The sequence below is a fragment of the Gopherus evgoodei genome, chromosome 3, assembly GCF_007399415.2.
Source record: "Gopherus evgoodei ecotype Sinaloan lineage chromosome 3, rGopEvg1_v1.p, whole genome shotgun sequence".
Lineage (NCBI taxonomy): Eukaryota > Metazoa > Chordata > Testudines > Testudinidae > Gopherus > Gopherus evgoodei.
In genome coordinates, this window is record NC_044324.1 from 130,576,703 (window position 1) to 130,598,917 (window position 22,215).

The window sequence follows — 22,215 nt, forward strand, 5'->3', positions numbered from 1 at the left end:
GTCAATTACAACTTGTTTAATTACTCCACTTTTCTAAGTGGCCTTCAGCACTAACTATATCTTTTGTCTGTGTAAGCTAGTGGTGACCCACACATTAACATTAGAATCCCTCCAGCAGACAGGCGTCATACAATCAACAACTGCATATACCATTCTATCAAAACAAATCAAGGAGAAAGAACAAGCTGATTGAAAAAGTGGATGAGGAACTTCACATGGTAACTAACCTGGTTCTCAGATGATCCCCGAACAAGCCAATCTTCAAGGTAAGGAAAAACATGGATCCCATTCTTCCTTAAACGGGCTGCCACACATTTAGTGAGCACATGAGGAGCTGCTGAGCGGCCAGAAGAAAACCGTATCCTAGTAATGGCAGTTGCTATGTCAAAACTGAGGAATTTCCTGTGGCTAGGGCACCACCACATGGAAGTATGCATCTGGAAAAATCAAGGGCAACAAACCAACCTTGTGATCGAGGGAGGGGAGGATCAATGCTTCAGTAACCACATAGACTCACGCTTGATGAATTTGTTGCGAGAATAAACGTCCAGTATGGGTCTCAGCCCTCCCTTGGGCTTGGGGATCAGAAAGTAGCAGAAATAAAAACCCACCATTGAAATGGTAGAGGTCCTTCATCTATAGCATGCGGAGCCCAAACTTCCTGGAGGTGCACAGCTGCATGAGATTGGTCCCTGAAAAGGGATGAGAACGGAGAGTGAGAAGGGACAAAATTGAATTTGATCAAATATCCCAGTCCCACAGTACTTAGAACCCACTTCTCTAAGGTTCTTCTTCAAGTGATTTGCTCCTGTGTATTCCACAGTAGGTGTGCGTGCTTGCCACATGCACCCGTGCCGGAAGTTTTTCCCCTAGCAGTACCTGTAGGGAGGGAGTGCCCCCCACGACCCCTGGAGTGGTGCCTGCCTGGCATGGTATAAGGGGAGCTGCGTGCTTCCCCCACCCTCAGTTCCGTCTTGCTGCCAGTAAAGGTGCGTTGGAACTGCTTAGCTCCAGCCTTGCTGCAACTTGTCCCCAGAACTGTTCATTCAGTAGCACCTGTAGTCAGTTTAGTTTTCAGGGGCCGGGACATGCCTCGTGCCCCAGGATTTAAGTCGTGTGGCTCCTGTAGGCATTCTGTGCCAAGGAGTAACCCACACAGACTGTCTGCGCTGCTTGGGAGAAACCCATATCAGTGAAAGGTGCAAGATCTGCAAGTCATTCGTGCCCCAGACTGAAAAAGAAAGGGACATTAGACTCCAGGCCATCCTGATGGAGTCAGAACTGGCCCTGAACCCAGCACACCGCTCCGATCCAGTACCTGGCACTGCAGTGTCAGTAGGCGGTGACATTCCGGTACGTTCGACTAGTCGGCACCACTCCCCTTCCACACGGCATGTCAAGAGGACCGGAAAAACTCCCTCTTCGCAACAGCACCGAGGGAAGTCTGGGACAGAGGCTAGGCGCACGTCAGGTAATCCTCGGTCCCCATCAGACCCTAGATGTCCAACTCACGCAGAGTAGCCCAGCCCCTTCGGAGCAGACCTCTTCGGATATCCAGATGCCATCTACACCCGAAGCCCTCCAGGCGGCTAAGGACATCATGTCCATGCCGGTGCCGGGAGCGCCACCGAGGTCGGCCCCATGCTCCAGAGGCAAGCCGCCACTGGGATCACCGCAGTCACCACCGTCCTGGTACCAGTCTCGGTCAAGCGAATGTTCCCAACACCGCTCACCGCCCAGTGACCCTTCAGGGCTCAGTCCATGTGGATTGCCCTTGACACTGGCTAGACTGTCTGGATGGGTGCCATCCGATCAGGACTCCTGGCACCACTCGTCTTCATAGAGCGAGCACAGACAGGACCATGGCGGACGTCACCAATGGTCCTCGTCTTGAAGGCAGTACCACAGTTGGTCACGGCATGACCGTTGACACCGTTCCCACTTGGAATCCCGCTCAAAGTCTCTGCCAAGGCACTGTAGCTCCGCCCGTCGAGACAGCTCATAGAGCAGCCACTACCTTTGGTGCCGTTCTCCCACCTCAAGATCCCGGCACCGCCACCACTTCCGGTCCAGAGGCAGCAGCGTGTCGTACGCCAGCCCAACCTCCGCTCACAGTCGCCTGTGTACAGGCCAAGCGAGCCAGCCTGATCAACCGTCCCCATCGGTGCTGCAGCAAGTGCCGTGGCACCATGCATCGTGGCTGGCCCAGTGGTACCCAGTGGGGGGCTTGCTCAGTGGCCAGGGCGTCAGGAGCATCATCGGTCACCATCCCTAGATCACCAAGGAAAGAGTGGATGGGACCCGCTTCCTTGGTGCTGTGCCCGGAGTCCAACCAGGTGGTGGATCCTCCAGTGCTGGCCGAAACCCAAAACACCGCACTGGCCTCCTCACCCTGTCCAGAGGAGCTCAATACTACCGGGCCCATCAAGAATTACTAAAAAGGGTGGCAGCGAGCCTCCATCCCCAGGCAGAGAAAATGGAGGAGCCCTCAGACTCTCTGTTCAATGTTCTGTCTCCCTCGGCACTGGGCAGGGTGGCCTTGCCGCTCCATGAAGGGGTGGTGAAAATTTCACGTGCCCTGTGGCAAACACTAGCCTTACTGGCTCAATATCAATACATTCCATTTAGCAGATTATTCAAGTTTAATATATTTTTTCAAGAGATATAGTACAATTGAAAAAAAAACACAACACAATCTCCCAAACACAAAGTTACTGCATAACCCACATATTAAAGTTACACATGAATACATTTGTTAGTTGCAAAAAATTGAAAGTTGCTTCAAGAATTCCAGTTATTGTAGCTCATACAGATTTATTGCACAAGGCATTACAAAAAGACTCTTGTTGATCTGACTCGTTAGCCAAAAAATGTCTTTTTACTCAAAAATGGTTTGTATCACCCTATTTGCATGTTTTACAATGCAAAGTTCTAAGCTTATCCAAAACCCTGTGTATCCCGATAAATTCCATAAATCCTGTTCCACCTGGGTAAACAGGGTTCTCCTATGTCTGAGCACAGCAGAAGTAGGATAAACTGGTTTTAAAATTACTATAGTCCAAACTATATTTTCAGTCTGGCAGCCAAAATTCTTACATGTGGTTTGATCCAACAGATGCCTGGCCTTCAGTACTGCTCTGGATTTCCAGCAGTGGTCATCCTACATGGGATTGCTCCAGGGTTGGACTAGTAGGGGTGGTCTCAGTATTCTAAACCACCACCATACAAGCTACCATGGACTTCTGGCGCTTCATATCATCTTATTGTGCTTTTTACCATCATCACTGTACAATCATATTAAAGAAGTCCTGAAACTGTTTCCAGTGGTTCCCCTATGATAATGAACAAAGGCCTTAGTTGATAAATGGCTAGCTAGGAAAATCCAGGACTATTAAGGTGATTTGCTTGGGTGACAGTGAGGGTCAGATGGTCTATCAGGGAGGCTGTGGACATCAACATTTCTTGGCCACGACATCAGTATTAGTCCTTTGCTAAATCAAGCCCATAACTAAGCAGCTCTTAATTAGGTTTGGAATCATTTATAGGTTTAAGAAAGGTGGCTGAACACTGCTACCCTTGTTCTATAAAATATTTCTCATCAGTGCTGTTAACCAGATCATTCTGGGCCGTAGCAAAAAATAATAATACAGTTAAACACTCCACATAATTATTTAAGAAACTGTTGCTGTTTTTCCTCCATGTACAGCAATAAATTAGCTTAGCCGCCCCCCCCCCCCAAATATAAAATGTGCTAATGGAGCCCTGGGAACTCATTTTCTGCCTTAGCCTCCCCCCCCTCCCCTGCAAATTTCAAAGCCTTATATAGCCACTGTCTTTCTTGTGAAGGACTACACAAGTTTCCCTCTTTTTGAGCCTCATCAGCACCATTCTTAAATCAGCTGAGAGCTCCCTATTGAGCAACAGGCACCACTCCGCCAAGAGTTAAGTGTGCTGCCTTTTCAGCACTCCCAAAGTAGGCAGCAAGAAATCAGCACAACGGTCCCCTACCCAGATCTTGTGTATGACAGAGCAGAGAACTAGGTCAAAAACTTCTCACACTAAGGCTCTTTTTCCATGATCTTGAAGCCCAGCGCTGGCAGAATTAAAATGGAACAGCACAAGAATGTATTTATCTTTTTGCTTAAAACTAAATTAATTAAACTGCCAATGTCTCCTTTACATAGGGTATCATACCAGAGATCAAAAGATTAGGTGATGCTTCTCTTTCTCACACAGCACTCTGTTTCCTGCATTTGTTATCAGTTGATGCCAACTGGTAAAAAGTGAATTAAACTAGAAGAATGTCTGGGCCTATTAAACAGAAAGGCAAGCAGCATAAACTAGTCCATCAATCAAAACAATATCTTGAATCATTCACATGTGTTCTTAATACATTTCAAACACCTAAACATGGATAGCAGCCATTTGTTTCCCTATGTTATTATAGAAACAGATCATCATCTGGGTTTATTATTTTGGTCCTTAGTGTACCATATATGTACATTCATCTCAATCAAGCAACCTTTCTTGGCTAAGAAGTGAACCATGGGACACCCTTCATAGCCATCCAGGCTGCTCCAGAAGAGTAGCTACAGGATACCTTTCCTCCACTGCATTCCCATCGCCTACTGGTCAAATCATCAGAGGAATTACATACATGTAGTAAATAAGTCAAAGTGAATCACATCAGACTTTGTCCTTTTATTGCCAGATTTCTGGGGCTGTGGTTGTTTGAATGCATTTCAGACGTAGACAATGTAGACACCCAAGCAGAAGATATATTCAAAGCCACTTGGACAGCTGATTTTATTATTAATATTGTGTCTGTAGTTCTGGAGGCCTGCCAACACTTTTAGTAGAAAGACTTTATTGCATTACACCAAATGGGAGAGAGAAGCAAGCGAGGATGATCAAGACTCAACTTCCCAGTTCTCTTGCTAAAGCATCTTGAATAAACTTTACAGTACATTGGTATAGAAAAGTATCTTTTTTCTTGGGCTTGCAAATATTCAGATGATTAACCTCCACTGGAATTAGATCTCCGATGCCTAAATCTGAAGGAGGAAAAAAAACCAAAATAGTGTAGATTAAGAAAAAGCTCTTGCATTAACAAATAAAGTCACCCAAACCCAACCCCTCCATAGCTGCTATTTATTAATTTTGTCGTACACTAGGTTGTTTTTAAATGTGCTGAAAGCATTATCAACACAGTGACATACTGCATAAACAGATGCAGCTTTAGACCGATTCTACAAAGGGATCCACTTAGACCGAGCGGAGTTCCACTGATTTCAGTGGGATTCCACAAATATGTACGTGACTGCCCATATGGATCCCTTTGCAGGATCAGGGCTTTAGAAAACTTCTTCCTTCCCATATAATTTTCCCTTATTGACTAGTCACCGGCACCCAGCTTACTCAATAAGGAGAACATTACTAACATGTTTTATCTACTGAACACATCATTTAAGGTCAAAGACTGAAATCCTGCCTATTAAACTCAATGGGAGTTTTGTCATTGGGTTAAATCCTGGCCCTACTGAAGTCAAAATATCTGCATTTTGAAGAAGTCTAAAAGATTGCAGAAGGTTTTTACTCATAATTAAATTCATCCATAATTTAAATGAACTCTTTTATAAAAATTGTGATTTTAGAATTTAAAACTGGGCTGGATTGGACAGGGAAAGGGAAAACCCATCACTTAAGTGTATAATATAGGTGCCCTACTCCCAGCAAATTTTGTTACACTGAGACTAGTCATGGTGTTTGGGTATAGCTAATCCTGATCACTTTAGTGAAAGTTCTAGTTAAGGTTATGCTGAGTCTTCTATTCTAAACCCATTGCATTATGTTAACAACTTTCTGAGCAATTCTTTGTTTTTAGTGTAGTGGGTCTGTGTGAGAGACTGAGCATTGAACCAAATGGAGAATGTTGGCTATCTGCAGGGGCGGCTCTAGGCATTTAGCCGCCCCAAGCACAGCAGGCAGGCTGCCTTCAGCGGCTTGCCTGCGGAGGGTCCGTTGGTCCCGGGCTCCCTGCGGGGTCCATCGAAGCCGTGGAGCCAGCGACCCTCAGCAGGCAAGCCGCCGAAGGCAGCCTGCCTGCCACCCTCGCAGCAACCGGCAGAGCGACCCAGTGGCTTGCCGTCCCAAGCATGCGCTTGGCGTGCTGATGCCTGGAGCCACCTTGGCCATGTGAACACCATGAGATCTCTACTGTAAGAGTTTGACTGCAGTGATTTCCCCCACTTTTAAAATAAGGAGAGGACCCTGTTAGATGCATAACAACCACTTTTGTCACACTGCTCTAAAAGTAATATGCTCAGATTTGCACTGAATTCTCACTGATTTCAATAGGAGGGTTACATGTTTGTACTTAGAAATGTATCCAAGGTCAAAATCTGGTCACAAGTTTAAACAAAAGGAACCATCAATGGTTTTTCAAACAGTATCTCCTATTTATTTATCTTTCCAGATATTTCTATTACAGTATCTGCATTGCCTATCCCCCTACATCAATATGCGAAAAAAGTAAATAACTAATTGACATACTGGCTGAGTCCACAGGTACCACATGAAGTTTTATCATGCTACCTATATGTGTTGGTAAGGTTTCTGCAAAACTCAAGACTGGAAATTTCTTATCCTTGGCAAATGAAAGAAAATCATCATTCAGTTCTTTAAGGGCAGGAGAATCTGAAGAAGGAGAAAAAGAAATACTGTATATTGTGTAAATTGTGTTAACTCATTTTCAGAAAATTAAAAAAAACTTATCTACAATATTTTATCTTGTAAGAAATGCTTTGGTAAAATTATAACTCCAGTAAAAACAGCAGCACATCCATTGTAAGACCCTGTTTTCAGGGGTTTGACAGCAGCCTAGAATATGCCATGCTAACTTTGTCATTTAATCCTACACAGCCTGGGATTTGATTACAAGGTATGCTACAGAGGAGTCACATACTACATTATTACATTTCTGAACAGCCAAGACTTTTCTGTAAACTTGCCCACAGCTTTATCCTCTTCTACAAACAGTTAAGTACAGCAGTTATTCTGTCAATTTAACTGACAGCCTTAGAAAGATAAAAAGGGGTTTTGCTGTTTTTATCTTGCATTTTCAGATGGAGTGACAAAAATCATAAACAGATAAACTCCTATGCTAAATGGCTACAAAGTGAGCATACCTGTGCTGAGTTCCTTAACCTCCACAGAAGGAAAGAGAAGATATCTAGCATTCATTGAGTATTCAGCCAGCTGGGAGCCATGGTGAGGTACACTATAAAATATGATTCCTCGGGTGTTGTTTACAATTTTATCCATTTCTGGGTTCTTGGAAGCATCCACCAACATCTTTTTAACTAGAAGACCTGGCAACAAAAATATTAATTTATGCAGGGAACTAAATAACTTCGAGAATAATGTTCATATTACAATACATACAAATCAGACCATCATATTCTTTCCTCAACTAATTAGGTCTACTCTTCAACTTTGTAAAAGTAGAAAACAATAATGAGGCAGGAAATGTAAACTGTTACTATTTGGTGTCAAATCCAATATTCCAAACTTACTTGGGTTTCCTTTAAACTCTACCAGTGATGTTCACTAAAGATCCATCATGGAGACAATTTAGCCTCCAGGTTCCCAGTTACAATCTCAGCTAAATCATTCATTGATTCTGTGCCCTTCCCCAACATAGCACAAAGAGATAACAATATAGTTCATTAATAAATAAATAATTTGAGATATACCTATCTTCTAGAACTGGAAGGGACCCTGAAAGGTCATTGAGTCCAGCTCCCTGCCTTCACTAGCAGGATCAAGTACTGATTTTGCCCCAGATCCCTAAGTGGCCCCTCAAGGATTGAGCTCACAACGCTGGGTTTAGCAGGCCAATGCTCAAACCACTGAGCTATCCCTCCCCCGCAATAAATTGTTTACGCAATGCAGTATAGTTAATAAAGTTTTATATTTTTCAGATCACATTTTGCAAACTTTTGGGGTGATCAAGTTTGATCTGAAATGTGGTTGTTCAGGCTAATTTAGCTACTTATTTTAAAGCATAATGGCCAATAATACATAGCTGATCTGTACAGCATAAGCAAAGTACTTACCCCCCATGCTATGTGATACCCATACCAGAGGTCTGTCTCCAACACCAGCAGCTCTAAGCTTGTTAAGAAGCTCATTGCTCCTATAAGCAATTGATTTCCTGCAGAAGAAAAAGAGAGATGCAAGGCAGAAGGCAACATATTAAAGGACAGTCTCATGCTGGAGTGGAGTTTCAGTACATCAGTATTATGAAAAGGGATTTAGGCAGATAACTCATGTTGGACCTGATCATGCAAGTTACTGAACACAATCAGCTATTACCAACTTCATTGGGAACTGAGGACACCAAACACCTTGTAGGACTGGGTCCACTAGGAACAACAGGAGCTCAGGAACAGAGATAACTAATATTTTCTAGAAGCACTGGTGTTTTCCTTTAGTTTTGGGCTTTAGGATTAGCTCTAAGTGTCTCGTTATGCTTTGGGATTTTAAACAGCTTGGTTTCCATATAAAAATATTTTCTTTTCAAAGCATCAGAGTGTAATGAATTCTATTCTCTTGTGAAGTGTCTGACAAGCAAATACTTTGCTAAATTGTGCTTAAAGTATGGAGCAACGCACTGAGAATGTTCAAGCTGAATCCAGGGCTCTGAACAAATAAGTCTGAGATTTACCTATGATTTCTAAAATAATACCTACTGATACTTCGTTCTTCTATTACACCTTCCAGCCAATAATCTCAGAGTTAAGAGTGGTAAAGCATAACCGTCTCCATTTTGAAGATAGAGAAGCTGAGGTACAGAAAAGGTAAATGACTTGCCGAAGGTCAACAAGTCTGTAGCAGAGTAGGAACATCTACTGATTTCCAGTCCCATGCTTTGAACCATATCACCTCCCTTCCTCACAGCAGAAGTAAAGTTGAACACGGAGGACCATAGGACAAGATGAAAACTTGGAGAATTGAATGAGCAGCAGAAATATCAGGATACTGCGATATTACAGTGCAAAAATCTAAACAGCAGCCAGATTTAAAAAGCCTTGTATAATCAATTTTCAGAATGCACGTTAAGCTCACTCTGCTATAGTACCTGCGAAGAGAGATTCAAGTGTGTCTTTTCAACTGAACTAAACCTTTAAGACAGTTGCAAGGATTTGCTCCTTCTGAAAATCAGATCCAAAATGGCATGTGGGATTTCATAGCTCCATGGGACTGTTGTCCCACGTGTTCATGACGCTTTAAACGACAGCACTATAAGCTCACTTTTAAAAGGTCAGCTAGCGTATCTATGAATAATAATGCAAGGGTTATGATTCTACTGCTGCATCTTTCTTGATACACTTAAGGAATCCTCCTTCATACTTCTTATTTTTCAGCATCCATATGGAACTGCAAAATGACCAAATACAGTATGCTCAGGTGATCTTTATTCTGAGGACAAAAATTACTATAATACACATTGAGAAATATATTTTTCCTTTTTCTAACTCCTTTTCACTTCCATAACTCTGGTTGGACACAGTAAGAAACAGGAGTACCTGTCTACATGTATTTTTGCTGTTATTAAAACTGTATTGTTTTGTTTCTACTCATTTCAAAAAACGTGCGTGAGATGGTTTATTGTTTCCCAAAGGGAGTGGATTACATATGCTTCCTTTATTGGAATAATTGTATCAATTTGCTAAATACCAAGAAATAGAAGGAACAAGGAGTGGGGAGAGAAAACAATAGAATTGTGCCCTCTAATTTTCTATACTGTGATTAAAGTTTTCCCTACTAGTATATAAATCCTGTTGGGCCCTGATCCAGTAAAAATGTAATTTTAAGCACAGGAATAGTCCCCTAGTCATATCCTTGAGACTACTCACCTGCTTCAAATTGAGCTCATGCATAAATGTTGTAGGGACTGAGACCTAGGGCTTCCTCCAAAGTCCATTAAAGTCAATGGAGAGACTCCTGGTGACTTCAATGGGCTTTGGAACATACCCCTAGTCTGTTCTACTATTTTTTCCTTTAGAAAATCCTGTTGAGTTGGAGGTGCTGTTGTTCAAATGAGACGTATAAACAGAAATCCTCATCACTTCTGGTCAATAAAGATCCCACACACTTTTGGCAAACATGTCCTGACAAATACCAACTTGAGTTTCAGCTGAATATGGTCTCCTTTACCTTCCTGTCCAAACTATTATACAGCTACTATATTTTATCTGCCACAGAATGGTATCTCTCTCTTTCAGGGATTTAAACTCTGAATAAAAGTGATCTCCAGGCCAAAACTAGGCATAAAAGTCGTAATCTGAAGATTGTTTTGTAGTGCACTGGAGAATTGTTTGTCTGAAGTTAAGAAATCCCCCACCCCACAAAGAATCTATTCAGGCCAGTCTCTAGAGTTCTTCACACATTTCTCCTTAATGCAAAGCTGAACGAACCACAAGAATTTAGAGAGACACCACAAGCACCTACTCAGGCAGTACGGAAGCACCTACTCAGTTGCTGAGGAACAGGTGGTAAGAAGTTTCTCCAAACCAAAATCTCCTCCACAGCAGCACATGACAGGAAAAATGAGATTACTTGCTCCTGACTATAGGATCCTATATATCAATAGTATAGCTTTCTCTCTCCTCCCTAAATTACATGCACTTCATTTGTTACCTGTGGTCCTCAATAGGGCACTTTGTTTTCCAATCACTCAGGTGGGTGTCATACTCCACAGATACAATTCTAAGTGAAGGACAGTCTGAGGCTAGCCAAGTCTAAAATATAAATCAAAACAAAGGCGCACACTTGAATTTACATGACACCAGTTGGTTCTCATACATCAACATCAAGACCAGCAATCTTAGAATGATAGTTAATTAGAAGAAAAATAAAAAAAAAACTTAATAAATGTAAAGTGCAGTTTTGGACAGAAAACTGACTGAAATGTAAAAATGATACCCTTCTGAAAATATTTGCTGCTGGTGTTCCTTTAAGTCCTAGCTGCTTACTTTAAATGACAAAACAGTTTTTACTACTGTTAGCACATCACAAAGCCACCAAAGCTATGGGAGAGTAAGCTGGATTCTGTTTTGATTCATGCAATATTGACAAAAAAGTCCACTAAATTCTGATTGCAGAAACAATTATTATTGATAATGATTTAACAGGCAACTTGACTTTAAAGCTCTCAGGCTGTGTTTGCAGGACTGGCAGTTCAATAAATCACCTTTTGAGTTTAAAATGAAAGCTTTTCTTTAATCTTCCAAGTGCTTTACAAATAATGGCAAAGCTTCACAAAGCTGACTTCAGTGGATGAGAGCAGGGATGAAGACTGCCCATTAACATCCTCCTAACACCTCTTTGAAGTGCCTGAGAATTAGGGCTTGTCTACACTGGCAATTAATAGTGCTGCAACTTTCTTGCTCAGGGGTGTGAAAAAACACCCCTCTGAGCGCAGCAAGTTGCAGCGCTGTAAAGCGCCAGTGTAAACAGTGCCCCAGTGCTGGGAGCTATGCCCCTCTTTGAGGTGTTTTTTTTTTTTTTTTTAAAAGAGTGCTGGGAGAGTTGGTTTTTTTTCATAGATTCATTCATAGATTCTAGGACTGGAAGGGACTTTGAGAGGTCATCGAGTCCATTCCCCTGCCCTTATGGCAGGACCAAATACTGTCCAGACTATCCCTGATAGACATTTATCTAACCTACTTTTAAATATCTCCAGAGATGGAGATTCTACAACCTCCCTAGGCAATTTATTCCAGAGTTTAACCACCCTGACAGTTAGGAACTTTTCCTAATGTCCAACCTAAACCTCCCTTGCTGCAGTTTAAGACCATTGCTTCTTGCTCTATCCTTAGAGTCTAAGGTGAACAAGTTTTCTCCCTCCTCCTTATGACATCCTTTTAGATACCTGAAAACTGCTATCATGTCCCTCTCTCAGTCTTCTCTTTTCCAAACTAAACAAACCCAATTCCTTCAGCCTTCCTTCACAGGTCAAGTTCTCAAGACCTTTAACCATTTTTGTTGCTCTTACCACACAAGGCACGTTAAAGCATTGCCAGTGTAGACTAGCCCTTACTCTTTTATAGTCTGGAAAACAGGCAGCAGATTAAGGAAACCACCTAAGCCACAAAGGGAGAGAGTGAGTGCCATAGCTGGAATCGGTACTCAGGCTTCTGGCTCCTCTCCGTGTGACATGGAAAATCAATTAGATTAAAAATGGAACCCTGAACTACCATTTTTACAAAGTTACTTTTCTGATTACATTATGACATGAAATACATAACACCAAACAAATTTCTTTAAGGCCCTGTTAACTGAATTCACTGATAAACTTCAACACTACAAAGCTTTAGTTAATCAGCAATCTGTTTCTTTATAAAAAAATAGTATACGTGAAAAAATCTGGATTTGTGGACGTTTTTGGTCTCTGAATAGCAAATAAAAAGGCAAGGAGGGTGAACAGATATCTACTAGGCAACCAATTCTAGCCCAATCTAAGAGGAATAATAGAAAGAGGTGGAGGATACTGCGTCCTCTTTTATTAAGGAAACAATTATATCAAAGAGGCTAACATTAGCTGGGAAATCCCACCCCAGAACAATCTGTTCAGAAATGCAACTTGTTGACAAACATTTACTAGTAAGTAAGAAAAAGCTATTTGCAGAATCTGATTAGAAGTAATCTAGATTAAAACCAGGCCAGTTGCTAAAATTGTAAGAACGGCTATACTAGGTCAGACCAATAGTCCTTCTCGCCCAGTATCCTGTCTTCCGACAGTGGCCAATTTCAGGTGCTTCAGAGGGAATGAACAGAACAGGTAATCATCAAGTGATCCATCCCGTCAGCACATTCCCAACTTCTGGCAAACAGAGGCTAGGGACACCATCCCTGGCCAATTTGGCTAATAGTCATTGATTGACCTGTCCTCCATGAACTTATCTTGTTCTTTTTTTAACCCTGTTACAGTCTTGGCTTTCCATGACATCCTCTGGCAAAGAGTTCCACAGGTTGACTGTGTGTTGTGTGATTTAGGTCTCTTCCATTTTCCTCCCCACAATGCTCACTGAAGAGAAAACAATAATCTGATTGGAAATTAGTTTTTTGTCCTCCTTACCTTTGGCCGCATTCACTGTAAACCTCTTCCCCTTCGAAAGCCTTTGCATCCAAAGGCTGATTAATGTCTTGTTGTCGCCAGTTTTAAATGCTGCTCCCAAAAGACCATGAATAAAAAGGACGTCTGCTTTAATGGGCTTGACTGATATTGGAAAGAATTTTAAAAGAAGTAGGGTACATATTTTAATACATTAAAATTAACATTTACATAAGCCATTCATCCTGAACCGACCCCAAAGTGCTTTTTAAAAAATAAAACCTGCACAATATATCTATGTTACGGAGATCATCACACGTAGTATACACAATAAAATGTAAACTGAGGAACCACACAGAATACAGTGGGCTAGGGAAAAGGGAGGCAGTTCAGGTGGTCCATACAGGATAACATTAAATGCATCCAAGCTGTCTACAATAGGACTGCTGCTATTGGAGGTATGCAGACCTGATAAGAGGCTAGTGCAGGGGTTAGCAACCTTTCGGAAGTGCTGTGCTGAGTCTTCATTTATTCACTCTAATTTAAGGTTTCCCGTGCCGGTAATACATTTTAACATTTTTAGAAGGTCTCCTTTCTGTAAGTCATAATATATAACTAAACTATTGTTGTATGTAAAGTAATAAGTTTTTTAAAATGTTTAAGAAGCTTCTTTTAAAATTAAATTAAAATGCAGAGCCCCCCGGACCTGTGGCCAAGACCTGGGCAGTGCTAGTGCCACTGTAAATCAGCTCACATGCCGCCTTCGGCACCTGTGCCATAGGTTGCCTAACCCTGGGCTACTGGCACATCAATGGATCACAAACAGATGAATTTTCAACTTATAAAATGGCTGGAAAACTGAATCAACACCATTCCCTTCATGCTGCATCCAAGGATCAAAGAAATTCCCATGGAATGTTCACCATGCCGGAACACTGTGAGTAATGCAATTATGTGATTTACTAAGGAACAAGGGGCGGGAAGGGGAACCTAAACCCATGACAATACCACTTACCTTGCAAGACACATGCAGGAATATTAAATAAGGGAGGAACCCATAGCCAATAAGGGAAGTACCCTGAGGCTCATTGCTGAATCTCACTGCTGCAATAAGAAAGTTTCCCTTTGCTAACTCCAATTTACACCCAAGAAACTGAAGGATAGAGGTATCCCTGGTACTACACTGAGGGACTGTAATAGATTTTGCCACTATCAAGGTGGCAGAGAGTATCTGTCCCTTCCAGACACCCAAAAGGAGCTGCTCACCAAGTGGGCCAAAGAGTATTTTACTGCTATGCATGGAGACAGTAAAAATCCCTACAAATTTGCAAGAGCAACTCAAAAATGAAACGACCTTTAAGATGATGCTTCATATACAGCACCAATCTTAACTATGCCAGCACAGGGACGGTAAATAGGAAATGGAACATCATATACCTTACCTTCTGTAATAAAAAATGCCAGTCTCTTTCCCAAATTACAATCCTAAATCAGGATTTCTATTCATACAATCCAACAGAACCTTCCATGTGGCCTGTGCAATGGCATGATATAAGGAGCAGTTGCTGCTAGTGACACCTGCTTCTCCTTATTTCCAGCTGCACAAGCACAATTAATTGTTTTACTAACCATACTCTAGGGGATTTCCTGCAATTAGTTTCCTGCATTTTGCCAAATATTCCCTGCTTTTAAAAGAACAATTATCAATATGGTGCTAGCATCCCAACAGGGCTGAATTGCATGTGAAGCAATACCTTAAATGTGCATATATCAATTTTTGTAAATTTGTGTTGTTTTTCCTTGTAACACTCAATTCTTTTTCAGGGAGATATGACGAGACTTTCATTGAGTACTTCCTAGTGCCTTAACATTTGAGTTTAAGATATTTAAGTCCTACATTCCAGAAGGACAGGCACAGCAAACAGCATTGCTGTGCAGCAGCAACTTTAACTCCACCTTCACAAAGTTTTTTGTAAGTGAATAATAAAAGAAGTAGCATGTGGTACAGTAAGGACCCTCGTCTTTACCTGCTACGGTACTGTGGATGTAAAACATATACGCCATCTGGATACTTTTCCTGCACTGTCTCTCTGTCCAGATTAGCCAGGGCTCTGGACGCATGTGAAGACTGAATGACATGAGGAGACTTCATTGCTTCAGCTAGTATGGAAACCAACCTAGTTTAAAAATAAAACAAAACACATCTCTCATTGGCTGTTAATTACTAAGAAACTAGTATCTGAACTATGATTGCAGAATGCTTGTTTTCATTTGAAATGAATTTTGCCAAAATAATTGTAGGAGCATAAGAATTGCAATGCTAGAACAAACCTTATTTTCAATCAGGTATCTTGCCTCCACACTGCTAAGCCAGTGCTGGATGGTAGACACCTGTGTAATGCACTGAACTGTGCCAAAAATATTCCACAGTGACATGGTATGCAATTAATTTCTGACTCCAGCTGGTGATCAGTTTATGATCTGCAGGAAGAGCGCTCTCTCTCTCTCTCTCTCCTCTCTCAAGAAGAAGAGTGTGTACCCCTTCAATTTCTCCCATCACCCAAAAGGAAGAGGGAGGAGGGAAAGGAGCAAGGGAGTAAATCCCCAAATCCCTCAAGCAATCAAGATGGGAGAAAGGTAGAGAAAGAAATGGTACCTCCCCAGTAGAATAAGAGCCCTCCAACATCTGATGGGAAGGGAGAAGAAAGGACAAAGGCGTGAATTATAGTGGGCAAAGAGACTGGCATTTTTTATTACAGAGGTTAAGGTACTATGATGTTCCCATTTCCTATTACCATCCCTATGAGGGCATAGTACAAATAGTATTAAGAGGGCATAGAGCATAGTACAGTAACAACCAGGAAAGAGTAGAGAAAAGACAGTCTTTCTCCTAGTAGCCCTTAGGGAAGAAGTTGTCAAGTATCAGAGGGGTAGCCATGTTAGTCGGGATCTGTAAAAGCAGCAAAGAATCCTGTGGCACCTTATAGACTAACAGACATTTTGGAGCTCCAAAATGTCTGTTAGTCTATAAGGTGCCACAGGATTCTTTGCTGCTATTAGGGAAGAAGAGGACCCCAGAAGTTAGGGCTGGGTGGACCACAGAGAGAAGAGACAGCTATCCCTGCTAACCAGCTAGCAGCCAGGAATGAAATGGAGGGTCTGCAAACTGATGCTTATTAGGAGAGTACAACCACTGTCTAATCCCAATTTTTAAAACCCTTGTATGTGAGGATTAAGTATTAGACACACCTTGGTCTCTATTATCCTAAATGTAGCCATGCTATTTACAATAAAAAAAAAGTACTGTTACTAAAGTGATGCTGTTAATAAAGCCATTCTCAAAGTGCTGTCCAACATGATTAAAATACAATCTCAGCTGCCTTTACAAAGATGAACAGCTATTTCCTAAAATAAAACTGATCTCATTAGACATCTCTGTGAAACTGCAGAGATTACTGAGAAATGTGAAGATTTTGAATGAAATATTAAAGTGTTTAAAACAAAAATAATTCAAATATTTTTATACTTGTCTATTATAATTTTGAAAAATGATATAAAACTCCACATACAATAAAATTCAAAGAGATAAAACCAATAGAGCATTTAAAGTACAGAATTTAAATATGATAGAGAAAGATGATAAATATGGAGCCAACATCTGAAATTAAAATAAAAGCCTTATGCAAGGAGAGAGAAACAGAGACAACTGTCCAAGTTGAGCCACTTCAATACCCTAGAGTCCTATTACAGGTGAAGAGGTTGGGAAAGCAACAAAGAGTCCTGTGGCACCTTATAGACTAACAGACGTTTTGGAGCATGAGCTTTCGTGGGTGAATACCCACTTCGTCAGATGCAGATAGTTGCATCTGACGAAGTGGGTATTCACCCACGAAAGCTCATGCTCCAAAACGTCTGTTAGTCAATAAGGTGCCACAGGACTCTTTGCTGCTTTTACAGATCCAGACTAACACGGCTACCCCTCTGATACTTGAGGTTGGGAAAGAAAGAGTTAAGAAAGAACATTGGAGTCTACTGAACAAGGAAGAAAATTCTGAGGTACAATTTTGCACTTAAAAGATTGAGGGGTTTTCTTAAGCAGTTTTGCTTCTGTAACTGTTTCCCATCAAGGTTTTGTGCACAAAAGTGCATTTCAACAACCAAAGTTGAAAGAAGATTGCTTGTACCATTGGTCATACTCATGATATGGATCTTTGGAGCTAGGGTGCATGTGGGGGGAACTGAAATAGAGCAGGAATATAAGCAAAGTAAGAGGTGAGAAGTAATGGAAACAGGTCAAAGCAGGAGGCTGTTACTGTGCTTGTTAAATCATACCTACAAAATCCTGCATAACCACTATTGCTGCTGGCTAAAGGAATTTTTGAGACCAACTATAAAGCCAACTTCATAGAGAAAATCTGGACACACTTTGAAGAAAGAACTGTCTTGTGGTGACAAACTTGAAAAAGGAGAGAAAATACAATGTGCTTGGCCAGCATCATTCTGAATTCCCCCACCAATTATAGATACTGGAGTCTAAATAAGAGCTTTCTTCTGCCCAACCCAGCTTCTCCTTCTGCTGGATTCTACACTGACGTCCAGAACACAGGGACTACGGTCGCAGAGTTTGTTACCAGCAATATGACTGAAATGTCACAGATTCAGGATTAGTAATTCACAGCAGAAATAAGGAGAAGGAATGGATGAGCTGCATACGTCACCTGTTTGAAAACAAATACCTTTCAGAATTAGTGAAAATTATGAAAGACACACAGGAATGTAAATTGATTTTAGAAGTATTTCAAAGGTTTACAAAAAACCTACAAAAATGAAAGTCCTTAAGAGAACATTATCAAATAATCTTTTCTAGTTTTCTGTATTATAATAGCAAAAAAATGGCAAAAATAGTTTGTTTAAAATATCATTTAACTGAACTTTTCTGAAGGGTCAAAAAAACATTGAGCTAAGGATACCCACACCCCCTCAGAGAGCCCAACATGAGCCAATACCTCTTCTACCATTTCCTTTCCTCTTCTTCCTGTGCTGGCAGTCCTAACATGGGAAGACAGAACCAGTGGCCTCACAGGCCTATTTTTCTTATCCACTCTAGTAAGCATTTTATGGGGACAAACAGGTATACTTCTTCCCAGTTCTGGACTGCCAACCCTGTAGCTCTTCTACGGAGTTCTCCTTAAAATTTAGTACATCCCTTGAAATGCATGCTACAGAGAGCATTAAAGGATTGTGACATCTCTTTCTCCATTCTCAGGGACTGACAGGGGTGGCTCCAGGCACCCGCGCAGCAAGCGTGTGCCTGGGCGGCAAGCAGCGGGGGGGTTGGGGGGGGCAGACTGCCGGTTGCTGTGAGGGCTGCAGTCAGGCAGCTTTTTGCGGCGTTTCTGCAGGAGGTCTGCCGGTCCTGCGCTTTGGCAGCGGGCACGCCAAAGGCGCAGGACCAGCAGACCATCCGCAGAAACGCTGCCGAAGGCCACCTGACTGCTGTGCTTGGGGTGGCAAAAAATACAGCTGCCCTGGGGATGAGCAGGGATTCTCATAGAAATAGAAGGAAGAATTTCACAACATAGACTCATAGACTCCAGGACTGGAAGGGACCTCGAGAGGTCATCGAGTCCAGTCCCCTGCCGTCATGCAGGACCAAATATTGTCTAGACCATCCCTAATAGACATTTATCTAACCTACTCTTAAATATCTCCAGAGATGGAGATTCCACAACTTCCCTAGGCAATCTATTCCAGTGTTTAACTACCCTGACAGTTAGGAACTTTTCCTAATGTCCAACCTAAATCTCCCTTGCTGCAGTTTAAGCCCATTGCTTCTTGTTCTATCATTGGAGGCTAAGGTGAACAAGTTTTCCTCCCTCCTCCTGATGACACCCTTTTAGATACCTGAAAACTGCTATCATGTCCCCTCTCAGTCTTCTCTTTTCCAAACTAAACAAACCCAATTCCTTCAGCCTTTCTTCATAGGTCATGTTCTCAAGACCTTTAATCATTCTTGTTGCTCTTCTCTGGACCCTCTCCAATTTCTCCACATCTTTCTTGAAATGCGGTGCCCAGAACTGGACACAATACTCCAGCTGAGGCCTGACCAGCGCAGAGTAAAGCGGAAGAATGACTTCTCGTGTCTTGTTTACAACACACCTGTTAATGCATCCCAGAATCACGTTTGCTTTTTTTGCAACAGTATCACACTGTTGACTCATATTAAGCTTGTGGTCCACTATGACCCCTAGATCTCTTTCTGCCATACTCCTTCCTAGACAGTCTCTTCCCATTCTATATGTGTGAAACTGATTGTTCCTTCCTAAGTGGAGCACTTTGCATTTATCTTTATTGAACTTCATCCTGTTTACCTCAGACCATTTCTCCAATTTGTCCAGATCATTTTGAATTTTGACCCTGTCCTCCAAAGCAGTTGCAATCCCTCCCAGTTTGGTATCGTCCGCAAACTTAATAAGCGTACTTTCTATGCCAACATCTAAATCGTTGATGAAGATATTGAACAGAAACGGTCCCAAAACAGACCCCTGTGGAACCCCACTTATTATACCTTTCCAGCAGGATTGGGAGCCATTAACAACTACTCTCTGAGTATGGTTATCCAGCCAGTTATGCACCCACCTTATAGTAGCCCCATCTAAATTGTACTTTCCTAGTTTATCTATAAGTATATCATGCGAGACCGTATCAAATGCCTTACTAAAGTCTAGGTATATCACATCCACCGCTTCTCCCTTATCCACAAGGCTCGTTATCCTATCAAAGAATGCTATCAGATTATTTTGACACGATTTGTTCTTTACAAATCCATGCTGGCTATTCCCTATCACCTTACCACCTTCCAAGTGTTTGCAGATGATTTCTTTAATTACCTGCTCCATTATCTTCCCTGGCACAGAAGTTAAACTAACTGGTCTGTAGTTTCCTGGGTTGTTTTTATTTCCCTTTTTATAGATGGGCACTATATTTGCCCCCTTCCAGTCTTCTGGAATCTCCCCCGTCTCCCATGATTTCCCAAAGATAATAGCTAGAGGCTCAGATACCTCTTCTATTAACTCCTTGAGTATTCTAGGATGCATTTCATCAGGCCCTGGTGACTTGCAGGCATCTAACTTTTCTAAGTGATTTTTTACTTGCTCTTTTTTTTATTTTATCTTCTAAACCTACCCTCTTCCCATAAGCATTCACTATATTAGACATTCCTTCAGACTTCTCAGTGAAGACCGAAACAAAGAAGTCATTAAGCATCTCTGCCATTTCCAAGTCTCTCATTACTGTTTCCCCCTCCTTACTGAGCAGTGGGCCTACTCTGTCCTTGGTCTTCCTCTTGCTTCTAATGTATTGATACAAAGTCTTCTTGTTTCCCTTTATTCCCATAGCTAGTTTGAGTTCATTTTGTGCCTTTGCCTTTCTAATCTTGCCTCTGCATTCCTGTGTTATTTGCCTATATTCATCCTTTGTAATCTGACCTAGTTTCCATTTTTTATATGACGCCTTTTTATTTTGTAGGTCACGCAAGATCTCATGGTTAAGCCAAGGTGGTCTTTTGCCACACTTTCTATCTTCCTAACCATCGGAATAGCTTGCTTTTGGGCCCTTAATAGCGTCCCTTTGAAAAACTGCCAACTCTCCTCAGTTGTTTTTCCCCTCAGTCTTGATTCCCATGGGACCTTACCTATCAGCTCTCTGGGTTTACCAAAATCCGCCTTCCTAAAATCCATTGTCTTTATTCTGCTGTACTCCCTTCTACCCTTCCTTAGAATAGCAAACTCTATGATTTCATGATCACTTTACCCAAGCTTCCTTCTACTTTCAAATTCTCAACAAGTTCCACCCTATTTGTTAAAATCAAGTCTAGAACAGCTTCCCCCCAGTAGCTTTTTCAACTTTCTGAAATAAAAAGTTGTCTGCAATGCAGTCCAGGAACTTATTGGATAGTCTGTGCCTCGCGGTGTTATTTTCCCAGCATATTTTCCCAACATAAAGAATTCCACAATCCCCAGGTGCATGCTGGGACACAAACTCCAAAGAGAGCCTGTTAAAAGAGGCAGAGTAGCAATACCAAGTAGAAGTTACTAGATCTACTTCAAAATGAGGAAATTGATGGACTGCCCTGTTCACTCCAGATGGCAGAGGAACAGAGCTACTTGGCCTCCTTACAAGAAAAAATCACAGACAGTAAGGAAATCTAGGAACTATTGGGTAGATAAAGTTCGTGATGAGGAGCCCCAGGAGATTCATAAAAATATCCCAATTCTGATGTTTAGATGAACTAAGCCCAAATTCTGAACCTTCATCAATGATTTATAATGACTCTGACTGTAGGGATGAGGCACATTGGCTGGACAGAGTAGGTAAGTTTGCAGTAACACTGACCATGCTACTTTGGTCTGTAAACCAATAGGACTTCTGCCTCCAGCACTACTGATCCCATGTATTTACAAAAGTACTAAATTCACTTACAAATTAGAATATAAATATTGCATCAAGATTGCTTAAATTTGCATTCTTTTTACCTGCACGTACTATGGATGAATGAAGACGTTCATCCAAAGCCATATTTCCAATGATGCGAATTATGTTCCTTTGTATTTTCGCAGAATCATTACGAAGCTGGTATATCCTCTGTAGTAGCTGCAGACCTCCATTTGCTTCAATTTTATCACAATGAGTAGAAACCTAGCATTTTACAGTAAATTCAGTGATACTAAGTGAAAGTCGTGCCAACATCCAAATCTACAAAAGCTTCCTGAGAAGCTCTCAGTACATTCAGTCTCCATTAAAGCTACTAAGTACTATATCCACATCATATGAAGAAAATCTTTCTTAATCTAGGATTTGTTTTTATGTTATGCTTAAATCTTTCAGTTTAACAATTTAAGAAACTATAAGAACTATGAAATACTTATTTTATTGAATGCCACGAACTCAGAAAGGGAGTAAAAAATTTTAGCATGCGAACTGCATAATCATTACAACTTGACAGCCCAATATTGGGAAGGGGCTGAGCACTTCCACTTTTCTCCCACTGAAGTTAATGGGACCAGAGGGTGCTTGAAACTTGCAGGATCAGATCC

General features: G+C 41.6%; 1 protein-coding gene across 1 annotated transcript in view; it reads right to left on the bottom strand.

Annotated features, from left to right (window-relative positions):
* Window positions 1-4,777: 4,777 nt before the first annotated feature.
* SERAC1 (serine active site containing 1) overlaps window positions 4,778-22,215 on the bottom strand; it is a 57,828-nt gene continuing 40,390 nt past the window's right edge. Inside the window, 12 exon segments of the mRNA XM_030558345.1 lie at window positions 4,778-5,054; window positions 6,553-6,696; window positions 7,188-7,370; window positions 8,118-8,215; window positions 10,705-10,805; window positions 12,558-12,648; window positions 13,145-13,226; window positions 13,229-13,285; window positions 14,750-14,802; window positions 15,148-15,297; window positions 17,931-17,937; window positions 21,655-21,817. Coding sequence (XP_030414205.1) covers window positions 4,918-5,054; window positions 6,553-6,696; window positions 7,188-7,370; window positions 8,118-8,215; window positions 10,705-10,805; window positions 12,558-12,648; window positions 13,145-13,226; window positions 13,229-13,285; window positions 14,750-14,802; window positions 15,148-15,297; window positions 17,931-17,937; window positions 21,655-21,817 — 1,266 coding nt within the window. The 3' untranslated portion in view covers window positions 4,778-4,917.